General features: G+C 42.9%; 1 protein-coding gene and 1 pseudogene across 1 annotated transcript in view; one reads left to right on the forward strand and one right to left on the reverse strand.

Moving 5' to 3' along the window:
• Positions 1 to 4,337: 4,337 nt before the first annotated feature.
• Positions 4,338 to 17,429, reverse strand: part of IVD (isovaleryl-CoA dehydrogenase) — an 84,906-nt gene continuing 71,814 nt past the window's right edge. Inside the window, exon 12 of the mRNA XM_089521952.1 lies at positions 4,338 to 4,470. Coding sequence (XP_089378078.1) covers positions 4,409 to 4,470 — 62 coding nt within the window. The 3' untranslated portion in view covers positions 4,338 to 4,408. The remainder of the gene's footprint in view (positions 4,471 to 17,429) is intronic.
• LOC149314824 (GTP-binding nuclear protein Ran pseudogene) lies at positions 16,069 to 16,868 on the forward strand (annotated as a pseudogene).

Genomic DNA, 17,429 nt, shown 5'->3' on the forward strand with positions numbered 1-17,429 from the left:
ATGAATTGAATCTGGGACTTGCTGGATGCTCTGTCACTGACCTTATCAGCCTCATAAAGTTGCCCTTAATACAAGATCATTGTGAATCTTTTGTCTACACATCACATTTATGATCAATATACAAAGACAGGCCGCTGGGCAAACTATTGGCAAGTAGGTCCTATTAAAACTGCTGAGATTTCCTTCCAAACATATTTAGGATCAGGGCATCTGTTTCACTGATTCAGATAGAATTTAATCAGGTTAAATCCTAGCACAGCCATTTTTCAGTACTTTAGAGCAGTCTGTGTCTAAAGACAATGAGGACTCAGATGCAGGAAAATCTTATCATGAGATACTTATAATGATATAGTTTGATGGGGAAAGAAGAGTGGCAAAGGGCCATTTTGCAAAGAAATTGGTATTGTTCACCAACCCCATGTATACACAGATGGCCCATGGTCTGAGCAGAGTGTATGCATGGCTGAATCTGAGTTGCCCTCTTCTTGTTGGGACCTCGAGCCACTTGTGCATGAATGATAGTCTCTAAATGAATGAGCAGCAAGTCACACTAGTTCTTTAGGTTATAAAGTTGCTTGAATGCCTAGAATCAAATTCTAGACACCCATATCCTACTCTACACTTTTCAAAGTATTTTAATACTAGGACTAGGAGAAGTATGTTGCCACTAGCATGTTCTTCGTTTTGGTCTTGGAAGCTACCTGTTGAGTTCAAAATCTGAAAATCATGTAAAGTGCAACATCAGTGAGACAGGCAGAAAAACATGCAGACTCAAAGTGGTGTTTGTGAAGTGGTATATATGTATAGACAGGCAGGTAGGTAGACAGATACATATAGATGGATGGATGGATGGATGGATGGATGGATGGATGGGTGGAGACAGACAGACAGACAGACAGACAGAGACATGGCATGATTTCTTATGTTTATAGCATATTACAGACACACAGAGAAGTGCAGTGTTTAATAGGAAGATGTATCCTCAGCTGAAATAAATGTGGATGCATTAGCCTAGTCCTACTCTCTCTGCTATCTTTCCCAAAGGGCAACTTGTTATTTAAGATGGCAGCAAATGCAATGAGGGAATAGCATTGTAGAGGCAGCATTAATTGTGTAGTGTCAGCTTGGCCTTTTCTTTCCTAAATATGTGGGTTACAGAGTGAGCAACAGAGGTGTGGCATAAGAAAAACTCTGCTGCCTTATGATTGCCAGTAAAACGTTTTAAAAAAATACAATCCATATATTAGAATCTTTGCCTAGTTTCCTTCCTGCAGCATTGAAAATACAGGTTTGAAAGATGAAGTGGTGTTTCCAGAGTTTACATTTTAAGAGTTGATTTCAAAACTGGAAGAGCAAGGATCTGTAATGAAGAAAACTAAACAGAGAGCAGGAGACACTGCTTTTAGGACCTGAGGCAACTGTGCCCCCTCCCAATTTTTTTCCTTATTTCTGCTTCCTCACTGCTTCTGTCCCTCCCTTCCCTTCCCTTCTCTTTTTTCTTTCCTCCTTCTCTTTATTTATATCTCCCTTTCCCCCCAAAATTGGGACTCAAAGCAGCTTACACTTTAAAAGAACAATACAATTTAAAACAGAAAGTGAATAAAAACATACAGAAGCATACAAAGTTGAATATTGAAATAGAATTAAACCATTACAGTATTTAAACACATTACTCATTAAATGAATATAATGCAGTTTTTTAAAAAAAGATGTAAGTGCTTAAAAACAGTACAGTTAATACAGTACAGCACCCCCAGCCAGTTCATTAAAGACTTTCTGTTTTAAAAGCCAGTCTGGATAAAAATGCCTTAGCTTTTTAGCTAAGGAGACCTCCCTGAGTTCCAGAGTCTGGGGAGCAGTCACCTCGAAGTCCCTCTCTTGTGAGCTCACACAACCATGCTTGCAATGAGACTGAGAGAAGGGCCTCTCCTGGTGATCTCAGAGCCAGGGTCGGCTTATAAAGGGAGACACAGTGTGCCAGTTAGCCTGGATCTTATCCCCACCTCTGACTCAGGTTTTATTTGTGCTGCAGAAATAATGCTGTTTGACAGTGAAATTGCCATGGCTCAATGTGATAGAATTTTGGGATTTGCAGTTTTGTGAGATATTTAGGCTTATCTGTCAGAGAGCTCTGGTGCCACAACAAACTACAAATCCCAGAATTCCATAGCATTGAGCCATGGCAGTTGAAGCAGTGTCAAACTGTATTGCGCAGATTAGACCTCAGTGGCTCCTTCAAAAGTGATGCATTTTAGAATCCATGCAGGAGAAATTTGTTTCCAACACATAGAGTCAATAGCACAATGAGTGCCATGACACCAGAGCACGGAGAAGTGCATAGACAGATCTTGTAACACTTTTGAGACTAAGGCCTGGGACAGACGGTCCCAAAGCACCGTGCCACCGCCGATTCTAGGGTTAGGAACCACACACCAACCGCACAGTCCCTAACCCTAGCAAGTGATGGTGGTGGCCTAATGGCAGCATCCCATCTACATGGCACCGCCATCTTGGCGCAAGCGACGCACAGCATATACACGTTGCTGGCGCAGTTGTGACGTCCGCCCAGCAACCCAAAAAGAACCCAGTTTTTCCGGGTTCTTCTTGGGGCGGAGAGACGCTGGGCAGTTTGGTTGCTGCAGTATCCCTCTGCGGGAAAACAGGCTGCCACCAGCTCGGACATTCCCAGAGGGCCCAACTGAAAGAAAGAAATTGGCAGCATAAGCTTTTGTAGACTTCAGTCTACTTCCTCAGATGCATTTGTAGAAGTTACTTTTGTGGACAACAACAGCCATTGACCATGCAAGCTGGGGGAGTGGTTCTAGGGAGTTACAGTCCAGAAAAAAAAACATATCCAAACTCTGGAGAACAAACAACTTTAAAGTGCATATTAAGCCAGCCTGCTTCACAAATTCATGACAAATCTCTCAGAAGATTGCAGCTGGCAGGGCAAATGCACATCTGCAAATGGGACACAGAGCCTTGCTATGTGAGATGAAAACCTTGAGCTGCAGCTCTGTATCTCTGAACACAGACATGACATTTTCTTTGTTGCCAGAGAAGAAAGCTAACTCATTCATTAGAATATTTGTGCATCAGGGGAAGCAGACAGAGGAGGAGCTGACAGAGAGAAGATATCTTCATCAAAGATTTAACTAGCAGAAATGGACAGAGGCCACCAGTGTGGTGCATTTACAGCAGCAGAAAAAAAGTCAGCAAAATAGCCCAGATTTGCTAACATCAGGGCTTTATTATATTAGAGGCAACAAATCAAGGGGATGCCAAGAGAAGCTGAGGATAAGGAAGCAGCCTTTTACTTCCATCAGCTAGTCTACTATTTGGCATTTCCTTAGCATGGGCCCAGTTGGCAGCACCCAACAGGGGCAGAGCACTGCATTTATCAGGTGACATCCACTGGAGCAAAGATTTATATTAGCTCCACCACTACACAGCCACAGAGGAAATGCTTTGTTGAATGAGCAATGAGATATGACAGGCAGCAAATTTCCCAGAGAGCATGGCAGGCCTCGGGCAGTTTAATTGCATTCACAATGAAGCTCTAGGCTAGATGACCTTAACCACCTGGGAAGGGCTCTATGGTTAAAGAGCTTTCTTTCTGTTTTGTATACCCTACAGGCATCAGCTCCTGTCTGATCTTGGAAGTTAAGCAGGGTCAGCCCTGGTCAGTACTGGGATGGGAGACTGCCACCAATTTCCAGGTGCTGTAGGCTATATTTCGGAGGGAGGAACTGGCAAAACCATCTCTAAGGATTCCTTGCCTATGAAAACACTATGAAATTCATGGGGTCACCATAAATCAACAGGAGACAACACACTGGAATTTATAGCATACAGGGCAGGGCATGTTCTGGGCATCAGCAATGGGATTGTCATGTCAGTACTTGCCAGCTTCCATCCTGAGCCAAATTTTATCTTGTATCTAATAAAATAGAGAAGCTCTTCCTAGGCAAATCTGCTCAAAATTCCAGTTTTGTACTGAAGTTCAAAATGCAGTCACTTTTAAGGGGGGGAAAGTACAGACTTAGAAAATATTCCCAACCTACTGCTAGCTCCAGAGTCAAATAAATTCCTGCTTAAAACTATCTTGTAGATACATTATTTGTATGCATTCTTTATATTGTACAATAACATCCCTAATCCACAAAACACTTATACCTTTATTCAGCCTGCCAAAATGCACAAAATACATTATGCCAGCTTTTGAAGATCCACTGGCTTCTGCATCATGCAAAGGTGTTTAAACTCATACAAGAAAATAAATAAATAAATAAATAAATAAACAAACAAACAAATAAATAAATAAAATATGACAATGTTAGTCATAAGCCTGTATTTTGTCAAAATGTTGCTGTGCTGTTGTTCTTGTTGATATGGTGTGGAGGGATATCTATGCAGGCAGACCCATCTTCCTTCTGGCCATGTGACACTGGGAACAATGCATTCCAGAGTCTAGGAGAAAAAATTTGAATTCTGTTAGCAATACTAAAATGTACTTCCTCTGTGATCCAGGATGTCTCCATTTATATTGCAGTTTTCTTTTTGTGGCTCATTCACTCCCCAAAAAATATTGTAAAGACAAGTCCCTTTAATGTTCTTTTTAAAGCAGGCCCGTCAGAAATTTATCAGGGAATAACATAGTGGTTTAGCCACCATTGCACAGGGTGAGGGCAGTGCCGTTGCGTGCCACCAGCCTTTTCCCATCTTGCCCCTATCTTCCCATGCCTTCTCAAATCATTGCTCACTGTGTGTTTTCAAGTCATTTGTGACTTATGGAAACCCTAAAGTGAACCTATCAAAGGGATTCCTTGGCAAGATTTGTTCAGGGTGGTGGTGGTGGTTGCCATTGTCTTCCTCTAGGGGTGAGAGAGTGCGACTTGCCCAAGGCCACCCAATGGGTTTCCATGGCTGAGTGGGGATTCAAAACCTGGTCTCCCAGTGTCCTAGTCAAACATTCAAACCACTACACCATACTGGCACTCAGTCATGCCAACTCACAAAGTGGGTGGATATCTCCTCCTTTGTTTTCAACAAGATCTGAGAAATCAAAGGGAAATTTAAACCAAGAGTGGAGATGATCTATGACCAGCAAGGGAACATACCACATGACTAAGAAGAAATAAAAATGCGATGGAACCAATACCACATTGAGTACCCATATTTGGAGAAAGGTGAGATACAAGTAATATAATAATAATAATAATAATAATAATAATACACAGATGATATAGGGTTGCCATAGGTCAAAGCTGACTTTAAGCAGTTGACATCAGTAACAATAATAACAACAAACCTCCTTTTCATCCACTGGCTCTTGTGGAGATGGCCACCTCTGCCCACTGCAGCTTCATGATCAGCCTACATCTAGACACAAACACAGAGAGGTGCCAGCACTTCCATGCTCTGTGAGATGGCAGCAGGCTAAAAGGTATGTTTTTCTGGAGACAGAAAAACTGTGGGGGGTCTGAGCAAAGCTTGAAATAAATGAGGTTTGGAGCGGGAGAGATGGAAGGAAAGAAAGCCAGCAGGGCAGAAAACAAAAGGTATGGTGGTGAAGGGGAAATAGTTGACAGGTTGGAAGGAAAGCAAGGAGAAGAGAGATTAGTTTGATGATGGAGGCAAAGGGATGTGATAAAAACAGCAAAAGGAGAAAAGCAGAACCAAGCAAAGAGAAGAAGCCCTGCAAGCCAATGGGGGCTACCTGGCGCCACCTACTGCTGGTACAACTCTGGAATAGCATCAATAGAAATCAGTGAAACCCCCATAAAATGTAATAAAATGTTCAGGCTGCAATCCTGTTTCTGCTATAGAATTAGACACTAACCATACTGAGACAGTCTCGGTAAACAACAGTACAAAACAAACCAGTTCCCTTTAAAATCATATCAGTTTGTTCATAAGTTTATTTGATTATTTACTTGCAATGCAAAACTATGTGACACACAGAAGGCTCAACCAGGAAGACTATATAACTGGAGCGTAAAGGTGAGGTCAATAGGCTCTACCAAGAAGACTATATAACTGGAGCGTAAAGGTGAGGTTCAGAAAGTTGTTCAGGTTCTGGTAAGAAACTTTTAATTGTTGTTTGAAGCTGTTGTTGTTGCCTTCAAGTCATTTCTAATTTACTGCAATCCTAAGGTGAACCTATCATGGGGGTTTCCTGGAAAGATTTATTTGGAGGGGGTTTGCTTCTAAGGCTGAGAGAGTGTGATTTGCTCAAAGTAATTCAGTGGGTTTCCAAGGCTGAGCAGAGATTTGAACTGTGGTCTCCAGAGTGCTAATCCAAAGCTAAAAGCACTACACCATGCTGGCTTTCCTTTTTTTTAAAATTGAACTGCAGTAAATCAGCAGGGATTTTTTCTCTCTCTGTCTCATAATAAAATGACTTTTTTCATAAACATTCAAGTGCTGAAATCACTGAGGAAATCAGCCTTGGAATTTGGATCAGTTTCTGGAGACCCTGACAAGCAGAATCTTGGATTGATGAGAACATTCATAGTTCAGAACTTATTCTGCATAAAATTCAGAAGTGGTATTTTTGTGCAGAAAACAGAATTTTCTGAGCAGAAAATATTTATGAGCAGAAAATGTTGTTTCCTGTGGGGGGAAAATGTTTTTTTCCCCTTTGTAAACAAACTCCCACATGCAATTTTGTGCCATTTCCCCACACTACAGCATTTTCTGTACAGGAAACAGAATTTTTCTGCAAATAAAATACTGTATTTTTTGCAAAAATACATTGTGTGAATTTTACACAGAGCATATCCCAAACAGTGAATAGTTAGTAAGAAGATGGTGCTGCCAGGAATGGCTCCTTGGATCATAGTGTGCAGTTTTGTGAAAATAGACATCTGGCAGGGGATGGGTTGCACCTCGCAGCAGTTGGCAGGGCCTCCCTCCCCCCCTTTTTTTGCCAAGAGTCTGAAAAACTTGATCAGAAGGGATGACAGTACCATATTTTCCAGCGTATAAGATGACTATTTAACCCTTTTAAATCTTGTCAAAAGTCGGGGGTCATTTTATATGCCGGGTTAAGCCCTGCTTGCTCAGGCTGCAACAGAGCCCCACAGCCCGGCATGTGCGGCCTGTTCTGCGGCCTGGCGCGTTCACCACCGGCCTCCTCCTGCCTTCCAGGCCTCCTGAGGCCCACTGAAGCTGGTGTGTGCCCGGCCTGCTGCCGCCTTCCCAGGCCTCCAAGGAGACCCAGGCTTCCACAGAGGCCGCAAGGGAGCCCCGCGGCCCAGTGTGTTTGCCGCCAGCCTCCTCCCACCTTCCAGGCCTTCACAGAGGCCCCCTGAAGCTGGCGTGCGCCTGGCCTGCTCCCAGATTCCCAGGCCTCCATATTGGAAGAGGGGTAGTCTTATATGGCGAGTATATCCCAAACTCTATATTTTAAATGGAAAAGTTGGGGGTCGTCTTATACGCTCAGTTGTCTTATACGCCGGAAAATACGATATTCTTGAAAGCAGGAGTTCATCAAGTGCTAGAGATAATAGCCTGATTATTATGCAGAGAACAAGGCAAATAGTACAAGAACCCAACAGCAGGAGGAGAAAAACCTTAAATAGGCAGCTAGAGGGAATGGCACATGGTCATAGATATCTCTATACTATGGCACAAAGTATGGGAAATAAACATGATGAACCCAAACTCTTTACACAGCCAAGCAAATATGATACAATAGGCATCACTGAAACCTTGTGGGATAAGCCTCATGATTGGAATGTAGTAACAGAGGGGTATAACCTATTTCAGAGAAATAGACCAAACAGGAAGGGAGGAAGAGTAGCATTATATGTCAGGGATATTTATACCTGTGAAGAGATCCAGGTTGAAAACTTTGGGGTAAAAATTAAGGTGAAGAGAAACAACAATGATGCCATTGTGGGGTCTATTATAGACTCCCAAGGCAGACTAGGGACTTGGATGATGCCTTCCTGAAACAGATGATCGCTCATTCAGAAAGGAGAGCTGCAGTAGTAAGGAAAGATTTCAACTATCCTGATATTTGTATCCTGATACACTGCCAGAAACTGAAGGTCTAAAAAATTGGCTTGCAGACATTTTCATTGTCCAGAAGGCAGAAGAGGCTACAAAGGGAACAGCTATTTTAGATCTGATCTTAACCAACAGTGATGACCTGGTTAATGCGGTGGGTGTGGCAGGAACCTTAGGTATATGTTCTCCTGGAATTTGTTATACAGAAGAAAGGGGAAACCAAGGTTAGTCAAACACACATGCTAGACTTTAAGAAAGCTGATTTCAGTAAATGTAGGAAAATAATGGGGGTGATTTCATGGTCAGGAATACTAAAAGAGAAGAGAGTATGGATGTGAATTTCCTAAAAGTGCTCTGATGGTTGAACTAGAATACTGGAGCCAGGGTTCGATTCCATCCCAGCTCAGCCATGAAACCCACTGGCTGCCCTTGGGGGTGTCACACTCTCTCACTAGTTTATCACATGGGAAGCAAAGTGCCCAAATCCTCTGGATAAATGGAGTTTAAATCCTGGGAATATTCTGCAAGAGCAGGATTGTTTTCAGACATGCCGGGCAATTTTGATATTAACCTGTGCAGAAAGCGGCAAAATTGTCCCACTTTTTAGTTTCGAGGTTTTCCCGAAGTGAAAAAGCAGCGTGATTTTGCAGCTTTATGCACGGGTTAATGTCGCATTAATGCTCAAATCACACGACATCATCTGAAAACAATCCTGCTCTTGCGGGATATTCCCGGGTTTAAACCCTGTTTAGCAATGGGATTTGGGCACTTCCCTCCTGTGTTATAAACTCCTTAGCCTCAGGGGAAGGCCATGGCAAACCTCCTCTGAACAAATCTTACCAAGAAAACTTCATTAAAGGTTCCCCTTACAGTTGACATAGGTTGGAAAAGACCTGAAGGAACATGACAAGAACAAGAAGATGAACCCCAAGAAATCTGTCCTCTGTAGAATCATAGAATCATGGAAAGAGAGACTTCAAGAGCCATCTAGATCAAACATTCTGCCATGCAGGAACTCACAATCAAAGCACTTCTAGCAGATGGCCATCCAGGCTCTGTTTAAACACCTTCAAAGAAAGAATCTCCACCATACTCTCCTCCTTCGGAGGTTTGTAGAAAGAGAAAAAAGAGCTTCTCCTCTTTTAAGTGTTAATTAGTTAGAATTATTTTTTTTTAAATCCCGTGAAATACTTGTATTTGCTGTGAAAAAATTAAGAACCTGCTTTTTGATTAATTGGGGGGCAAACGGCAGTCAATTAGAAGTCCTTTCAATCGATTAACCTTACTAATCACTCTGTTAAACACGGCAGTCCTGGGATCAATATATCATGTTGACAGGAGCACTCTATCAGTGCTTGTGACTAACACTCATGGGCCTGTTGAATATGTTTCTAGAAAAAGGCTTTATTCCCCACGTACATATATAATTTTGTTGTGTTGTTTCTGTTGTTGTCGTTGTGTGCCTTCAAGTCTTTTCTGACTTATGGCGACCCTAAGATGACCCTATCATGGGGTTTTCTTGACCAGATTTGTTCAGAGGATGTTTGCTCTTGCCTCTCCTGAGGCTGAGAGAGTGTGACTTGCCCATGGTCACCCAGGGATTCAAACGTTGGTCTCCAGAGCAATAGCCCCCCCCCCCCCCCGGCATGCTGGCTTTGAACCTAGAATTATGCACAATAACAGGGTGACCAGACTAAAAGCTGAAAAACACCCAGACAAATATAAATCCATGCTGCTTAGTCCTGCTCAAAATGGAGGGCCTTCTGAAATTCCTTCTGGACAGAAGGCTGAAATGGAAGACGTAACCAAAGAAATACCAGAAACACTCAAAGAATTATTAAATTCATGCTTTAGTCCTGCTCAGAATGGAGGTCATTTAGGAATTCCTCCTGGAAAGAAGGCTGAAATGTAAGACATTACAAAATAAAAGCCCAAAACACTCATAGAAATATTAAATTTATGCTTTAGTACTGCTCAAAATGGAGGTCATTTGGGAATTCCTCCTGGACAGAAGGCTGAAATGGGGGACATGCCCAAAGAAAAACCAGAAACACTCGTAGAAATATTAAATTCATGCTTTAGCCCAGCTCAAAGTGGAGGACACTTTGGAATTCCTCCTGGACAGAAGGCTGAAATGGAGGACATGACTACAGAAAAACGAGAAACATTCACAGAAATACTAAAATTTATGCTTTAGTCCTGCTCAAAATGGAAGACATTTGGTAATTCCTCCTGGACAGAAGGCTAAAATGGAGGACACAACCAAACCTCCCCCAGAAACACTCATAGAAATGTACATTCATGCTTCTTAGTCATGCTCAAAATGGAGGACATTTTGGAATTCCTCCTGGACAGAAGGCTGAAATGGAGGACGTGAACAAAGAAAAACCAGAAACACTTACAGAAATATTAAATTCATGCTTCTTAGTCTTGCTCAAAATGGAGGACATTTTGGAAATCCTCCTGGGCAGAAGGTTGAAATGGAGGACATTACAAAATTAAAACTCAAAATACTCATGGAGATATTAAATTCATGCTTTAGTCCAACTCAAAATGGAGGTCATTTGGGAATTCCTCCTGGACAGAAGGATGAAATGTGGGGGGGCGGGTGGCATGACAAATAAAAGCTAAAAACACTCATAGAAATACAAATTCATGCTTTAGTCCTGCTCAAAATGGAGGTCATTTGGGAATTCTTCCTGGACAGAAGGATGAAATGTGGGGGGGGGGGGGGGCATGACAAATAAAAGCTAAAAACACTCAGAAATACAAATTCATGCTTTAGTCCTGCTCCAAATGGAGGTCATTTGGGAACTCCTCCTGGACAGAAGACTTTAAATGGAAAAACGTCCAGGGAAAAGGAGGACCGAGGCTGCCCAAATATACGGGGAAGGAGGAAAGACAGCGAGCCCTCTGCCTTCATTACAAGGCTTGAGTCGGCCAACCTGAAGGAGATGCCCCCTTCCTGGTTTGGTGGCAGCAAATTATGGCAACCCTATTCAGAAGGGGGTTTGCTATTGCCTTCCCCTGAGATTGAGAGAAGGTGACGCCCAGTGGGATTACATGGCTGAGCTGGGATTTGAACTCTGGTCTCCAGAGTCGTAGTCCAACACACAAACTATTTCACCAGGGCAGGTTATTTATATGGTTTAGCTCTTCAGCCTTAGAGGTGAAATTGAGAACTTCCTATGTAGGTGACATTTTATCCAGTAATTCTCAATTCCTAGTGTGTGTGTGTGTGTTAGAGCTTGGAAGGACCAGAGGAACACTTCCCATGACAGCCAGCGAGGCATTGGGGTTTGAGCATTGGATTACATCTCTGGAGACCAGGATTCTATTCCCAGCACAGCCATGGAAACCCACTGGGTGACGTGGACAAGTCATACACTCTCAGCCTCAGGGGAGGGCAATGGCAAACCTCCTCTGAACAAATCTTGCCAAAAAAACCCCAGGATAGGGTCACCATAAATCAGAGACAAGTCAAAGGCACACAACAACAAACAACTGCTTCCCAACCATCCTAGCCTGAGAGACTCCAGTTCACTGGCAAGGCACATGGTTAGGGTTTTTTTTGTTTTTTTTTGGATACCAAAGTTCCTAGGTTCAGCCCGTTATGTCCAGGCAGGGCTGGGAAGGACTCCTACCTGAAAGCCCGAAGAACCTCTCCCAGCTGGTGGTATCACCAGGGTTGGCGTCACCTGGTGCGGTAACTCATGGTGTCATACATAACCCACTGATCTCCTTCTGTGTACCTTCAATTCGTTTCTGACATAGGGTGACCCAAATGTAAACCTGTCACGGGGTGTTCTATACAACACCATACAGAACCCTTAGTAATGGTTTTCATACATTTTTGTTACTCATAAACTGGAATTCCTGTATATCATACTGAACGTAGTGGCAGTAGCTGTGACATGCAGCTAGCAAAATTATAAATAAACTTTAAATTACAATATCATACACACAACCTAAATGTATTTATGAAAAGCCAGCATAGTGTGGTGGTTTGAGCATTGGACTGTGACATTGGAGACCGGGATTCAATTCCCTGCTCTGTCCTGAAACCCACTGGGTGCCCTTGGGCACGTCACACTGTCTAAGCCTCAGGGAAGGCAATGGCAAATCCCCTCTGAAGAAACCTGCCAAGAAAACCCTACTTGAAGACTTGAAGGCACACAACAACAAACAAATCTATTTTTATGCACATAGTTTCATGTGGTTAAAGTGAAAATGTGTTAAGAGGTGATATTTTTAAAGAAAATTTTAAATTATTTTTTAAAAATTAAATTTTAAATTAAAAAAAAACCACCTGGGGCCTCTTTTCTCCCACTGAGTCTCTATCCATTCGCACCATCTCTTTCACTGAGCTACAGTGTTTTAATAGGACACAGGCGAACACCAAAGCCCATTTCTGCCAAAAGACAGTGGCGTCACTCTCCTTAGGGTGTCATCTAGGGTGGCCTGCACATCCCCTGCAACCTCCTATTGATGCTGCTGCTCCCAGCTACTGTAGCCCAGTTTTACCTAGCTTGGTGCTTTCCAGAGGCATTGCACTGCAAGCCCTAGCACTCCATGTATGTGAATATGCTAATCATGGATGATAGGAGCTATAGTAAAGGGCTGCTCCAATGCTTGATGAAGACAATGTCAAGCTGGACTGGGAACATTTGAGGCTGCAAACAGAAACAGACTTACCGAAGAGTAAATCTCACTGAACCAGTGGGACATGCTCCGGAGGCAGCATATGTCAGGATTGCTCAGCATGGTGCGCCAATCACATTTGAGGAAAAGAAGCTGCCAAATCATCTGCCTCAGAGGAGGGGTGTGATCACATTGTTGTTGTCTTCAACTTTATGACCTCAGGCAATCCAATCACAAGATTTTTTGGGCAAGTTTTGTTCAGGGAGGGGTTGCATGTGCCTTCCTCTGAGGCTGAGAGTATGTGACTTGCCCAAGGTCACCCAGTGGGTTTCCATGGCTGAGCGTGGATTCAAACAACTATATCATGCTAGCATTCTGATTTTGTCACTGCTTCCCAGCTGCCTGTGTCTTGCTGAAACACAGATACAATGGATTCCTCAAAGGATGGGTCTTACCCTCATGCAGTGTAAGGAAGCAAACAATTGGGGCTATAAAAATGAATACTGCATTCATTATTAATTAAAGGGAAATATGTGGCTCTGCTATAAGACTTGTTAACAAGCATATAATTATAATGTTATGTGAGAGAATATATATATACATCCCCACATAACATTGTGTGTGTGTGTGTGTGTTTTCATGGCCAGAAAGTATTGCCTTCTGTCTAAATGGTACAGAAGTTTAAATATGTGACATACCTTCCAAAACAAATAAGTTAAAAATGCATATTTATAGTAGGGGTAGGAAATGTCCCAGGTGATTGTGTCAATTGCCTTTTTATTCCACTTGTAAGACAGATGACCTTACTTGGTAAACAGTTGCCTATATGCATACTATATATACTATATGTATTTCCCTACCTCTAAACATTTAGGTTCAGGAAAATCATGCAATCATAGAGTTGGAAGAGACCACAAGGGCTATCCAGTCCAAACCCCTGCCATGCAGGAACTCACAATCAAAGCATCTCTGACAGATGGCCATTCACCCTCTGTTTAAAGACCTGCAAAGAAGGAGACTCCACCACATTCCGAGGGAATGCGTTCCACTGTTGAACAGCTCTTACTGTAAAGAAGTTCCTCCTAATATTGAGTGGAATCTCTTTTCCTGTAGCTTGGATCCATTATTCCGTGTTCTAGTCTTCCGAGCAGCAGAAAACAAGCTGGCTCCGTCCTCAATGTGACACCCCTTCAAATACTTAAATAGGGCTATGATATCACCCCTTAGTCTTCTCTTCTTCATGCTACACATACCCAGCTCCCTAAGTCTCTCCTCATAGGGCATGGTTTCCAGACCCTTCATCATTTTGGTTGCCCTCCTTTGAACACGCTCCAGTTTCTCAACATCCTTTTTCAATTGTGGTGCCCAGAACTGGACACAGTATTCTAGGAGAGGCCTGACCAAGGCAGAATAGAGTGGCACTATTACTTTCCTTGATCTAGACCAGGCCTGCACAACATATAGCCCACCAAAGGATTTTGGGTGGCCCACTGGGATATGGAATGACTTCAAGGCTCCTCCGCCTCTTGGCCTCCTCCTGAGGAGATGGCCATAAGAGGAGGAGGGAGAAGGGTGAATGCTCACTCTGCAAGGCTCCAACACCACCAGGCTTTCTCCTGAGGAGGAGGCCAGGTGGTGGAGGAAGAGGAGGACAGGGAAACACTCACCCTGTAAGGTTTCTCCACTGCCTGGCTTTCTCCCAAGGAGAATGCCAGGTGGCAGCGGAGGAGGACTGGCAAATGGTTGCCGTGAAAGCCTCCTTGACTGCCTTGCTTTGTCCCGAGGAGAAGGCCAGGTGGTGGCAGTGGAGGAGGAGGGGTGAATACCTGAACAACAAGGCTCCTCTGCTGCTCAGCTTTCTCCTAAGAAGGACAGGTGGAAGAAGACGAGCAGACACTCACCGTGCAAGGCTCCTCCTTTGCCCAGCTTTTTCCTGAGTGGAGGAGGAGCCTTGCAGGGCAAGCATTTGCCTATCCTCCTCCTTCGCCACCTGGCCTTCTCCTTGGGAGAGAGCTAGGCAGTGAAGACCTCTGCCTCCTCCTCCACTGGCTTTCTCCTCGGGAGAAAACCAAGCAGTGGAGGAGCCTGAGGAAGAGGAGAATGACAGGAAAGGCTCTCCTGCTGCTCAGCTTTCTCCTGAGGAGAGAGCCAGGCAGAGGAGGAAGAGAAGGCAATTCATATGAATTAATTGTACTTAATATTATTAATAAATATTAATTAGTATTAATTAATCTCTCCTAATATTATTCATTATTCATGTTTTATTAAAACCTATCTGCGGCCTGAAGACGTGTAATCTATTTTAATTTTGGTCCCTACCTACTGCCAAGTTATGCAGGCCTGATCTAGACATTATACTTCTATTGATGCAGCCTAAAATCGCATTGGCCTTTTTAGCTTCTGTATCACACTGTTGAGGCATGTTCAACTTGTGGTCTACTAGGACTCTTAGATCCCTTTCACACATACTTGTTAAGCCAGGTGTCCCCCATCATATATCTATGCATTTCATTTTTCCACCATAAGCGGAAAATTTCTCCCTGTTGAAATTCATTTTGTTAGCTTTGGCCCAGCTTTCTAATCTATTAAGGTCTTCTTGGATTTTGATCCTGTCCTCGGAGGTATTAGCTACTCCTCCTAATTTGGTGTCATCTGCAGATAAGCATGCCTTCTGTTGCTTCATTCAAGTCACTGATAAAGATGTTGAATAGCACTGGCCCCAGGACAGAACCCCGTGAGACCCCACTGGTCACCTCTCTCCTGAATGAAGAGGAACCATTGCTGAACACCCTTTGGGCTCAGCCAGTCAACCAATTGCAAATCCATGTAACATTTGCCTTGTCTAGCCCACATTTTACAAGCTTTTTGCAAGGATATCATGGGGGACCTTGTCAAAGGCCTTACTGAAATTGAGATTTGCTATATTCACTGCATTCCCTTTGTCTACCAAGCTGGTAATTTTATCAAAAAAAGGCGATCAGATTAGTCTGGCATGACTTGTTTCTCAGATACCTATGTTGATTTTTTTTTTGTGATGATGGCTTTGCTTTCTATATGTTAATAGACTCTCTGTTTAATGATCTGCTGTAGAATCTTTCCTGGTATTGATGTCATTGTCTAATCTGTGCGCCGCTTTGATCATTGGAAAAGCGGGATAAAAATAAATTATTATTATTATTATTATTATCTGGATGATAATGGTTGGGATCCTTCCCCCACCACACTTTTTGAAGAAAAGTTCTGTGAAACGCACATACTTGCCATTTTAAAACTGGTAGTCCTTTTCCCTCCCTCCCTCTCTCCTCTCCTTCCCCTTCTTTTTGGGCTATTTGAACTGTTGCGCTTCTGTCATCTTCTTCAGCCACCCACCCAGTTCGCCAGAGAGAGAGAGAGGAAAAACGAGGAGGTGGGAGGAAAATAATAAAGAAAAGGACCGGGAAGACGCAGCATGGCCACCCCACAAGGAGAACCCCAAGTGCAGTTTAAGCTTGTTTTGGTTGGTGATGGTGGTACCAGTAAAACAACATTTGTTAAGCGCCACTTGACGGGTGAATTTGAGAAGAAATATGTAGCTACTCTGGGTGTTGAAGTCCATCCTCTGGTGTTCCACACTAACAGAGATCCAATTAAATTTAATGTATGGGACACAGCTGAGCAAGAAAAGTTTGGAGGTCTGAGAGATGGCTATTACATCCAAGCTCAGTGTGCCATCATAATGTTTGATGTAACATCCAGAGTTGCATACAAGAATGTACCCAACTGGCATAGAGATCTGGTCCGGGTGTGTGAGAACATCCCCATAGTTTTGTGTGGCAACAAAGTGGATATCAAGGACAGGAAAGTCAAGGCAAAATCTATTGTTTTTTTCACCGGAAGAAGAAGCTGCAGTATTATGATATTTCAGCCAAGAGTAACTACAACTTTGAGAAGCCTTTTCTGTGGCTGGCAAGAAAGCTAACTGGAGATCCCAACTTGGAATTTGTTGCCATGCCTGCTCTTGCACCACCAGAAGTTGTTATGGATCCAGCACTGGCAGCACAATATGAGCAAGATTTACAGATTGCTCAGACCACTGCACTGCCTGATGAAGATGATGACTTGTGAGAGAGTAAAGCTGGAGCCCAGCGTCAGAGGTCTAGTTTTATAGGCAACTGTCCTGTCATCTCAGTGGTGCAGTGTGTTTGCCACTTTATTATTATAGCTGAGCAGAACATGTGGTAAATTTTGTTTGTTACTGCCATTCCCATTCCTTTTTGTTTAGATCATAATAAAGTTGTATTTCAAATAAAATAAAATAAAACAAAACCTGGTGGTCCAAGTAACATATCTTCTCATTGCCTGAATATATTTTTGGTTGCAGCAAACACAGTTTTACAAAACTCTATTTTTGAGCCCACAGCACTGTGATTCATATGCTGTTTTCTCTGTCTGCATTTAGATGGGAACATGTGGCATTTTTAGTAGCGTGCCAAGTGTAGTCATGCTGGATGGAGACCAAATTTAGAAATTTCCCAACAACTAGGAACAAGGAAATAGCCTCTGACCTCAGATGCCCACTATTCCTAACCAAACCTCTCTAATAACCCTCTTTCTACAGCATATTAGATGCAGAACAGGTGATGAAGTTGCTGTAATTTCATTGCCCTGCATGGAAAAAACAAAGCACCAGCTACTAAGGCACAGAAGCCTTATCATAAAAAGTTGTCTATCCTGTTTAGTAAAGAAATTAAATCTAATCAATTATTTCCTAGTTTCTTACAAATTAATTTATA

This window comes from Sceloporus occidentalis, unplaced genomic scaffold (assembly GCF_023333645.1).
Source record: "Sceloporus occidentalis isolate IW3139 unplaced genomic scaffold, rSceOcc1.0.p SCAF_4, whole genome shotgun sequence".
Taxonomy (NCBI): Eukaryota; Metazoa; Chordata; class Lepidosauria; order Squamata; family Phrynosomatidae; genus Sceloporus; species Sceloporus occidentalis.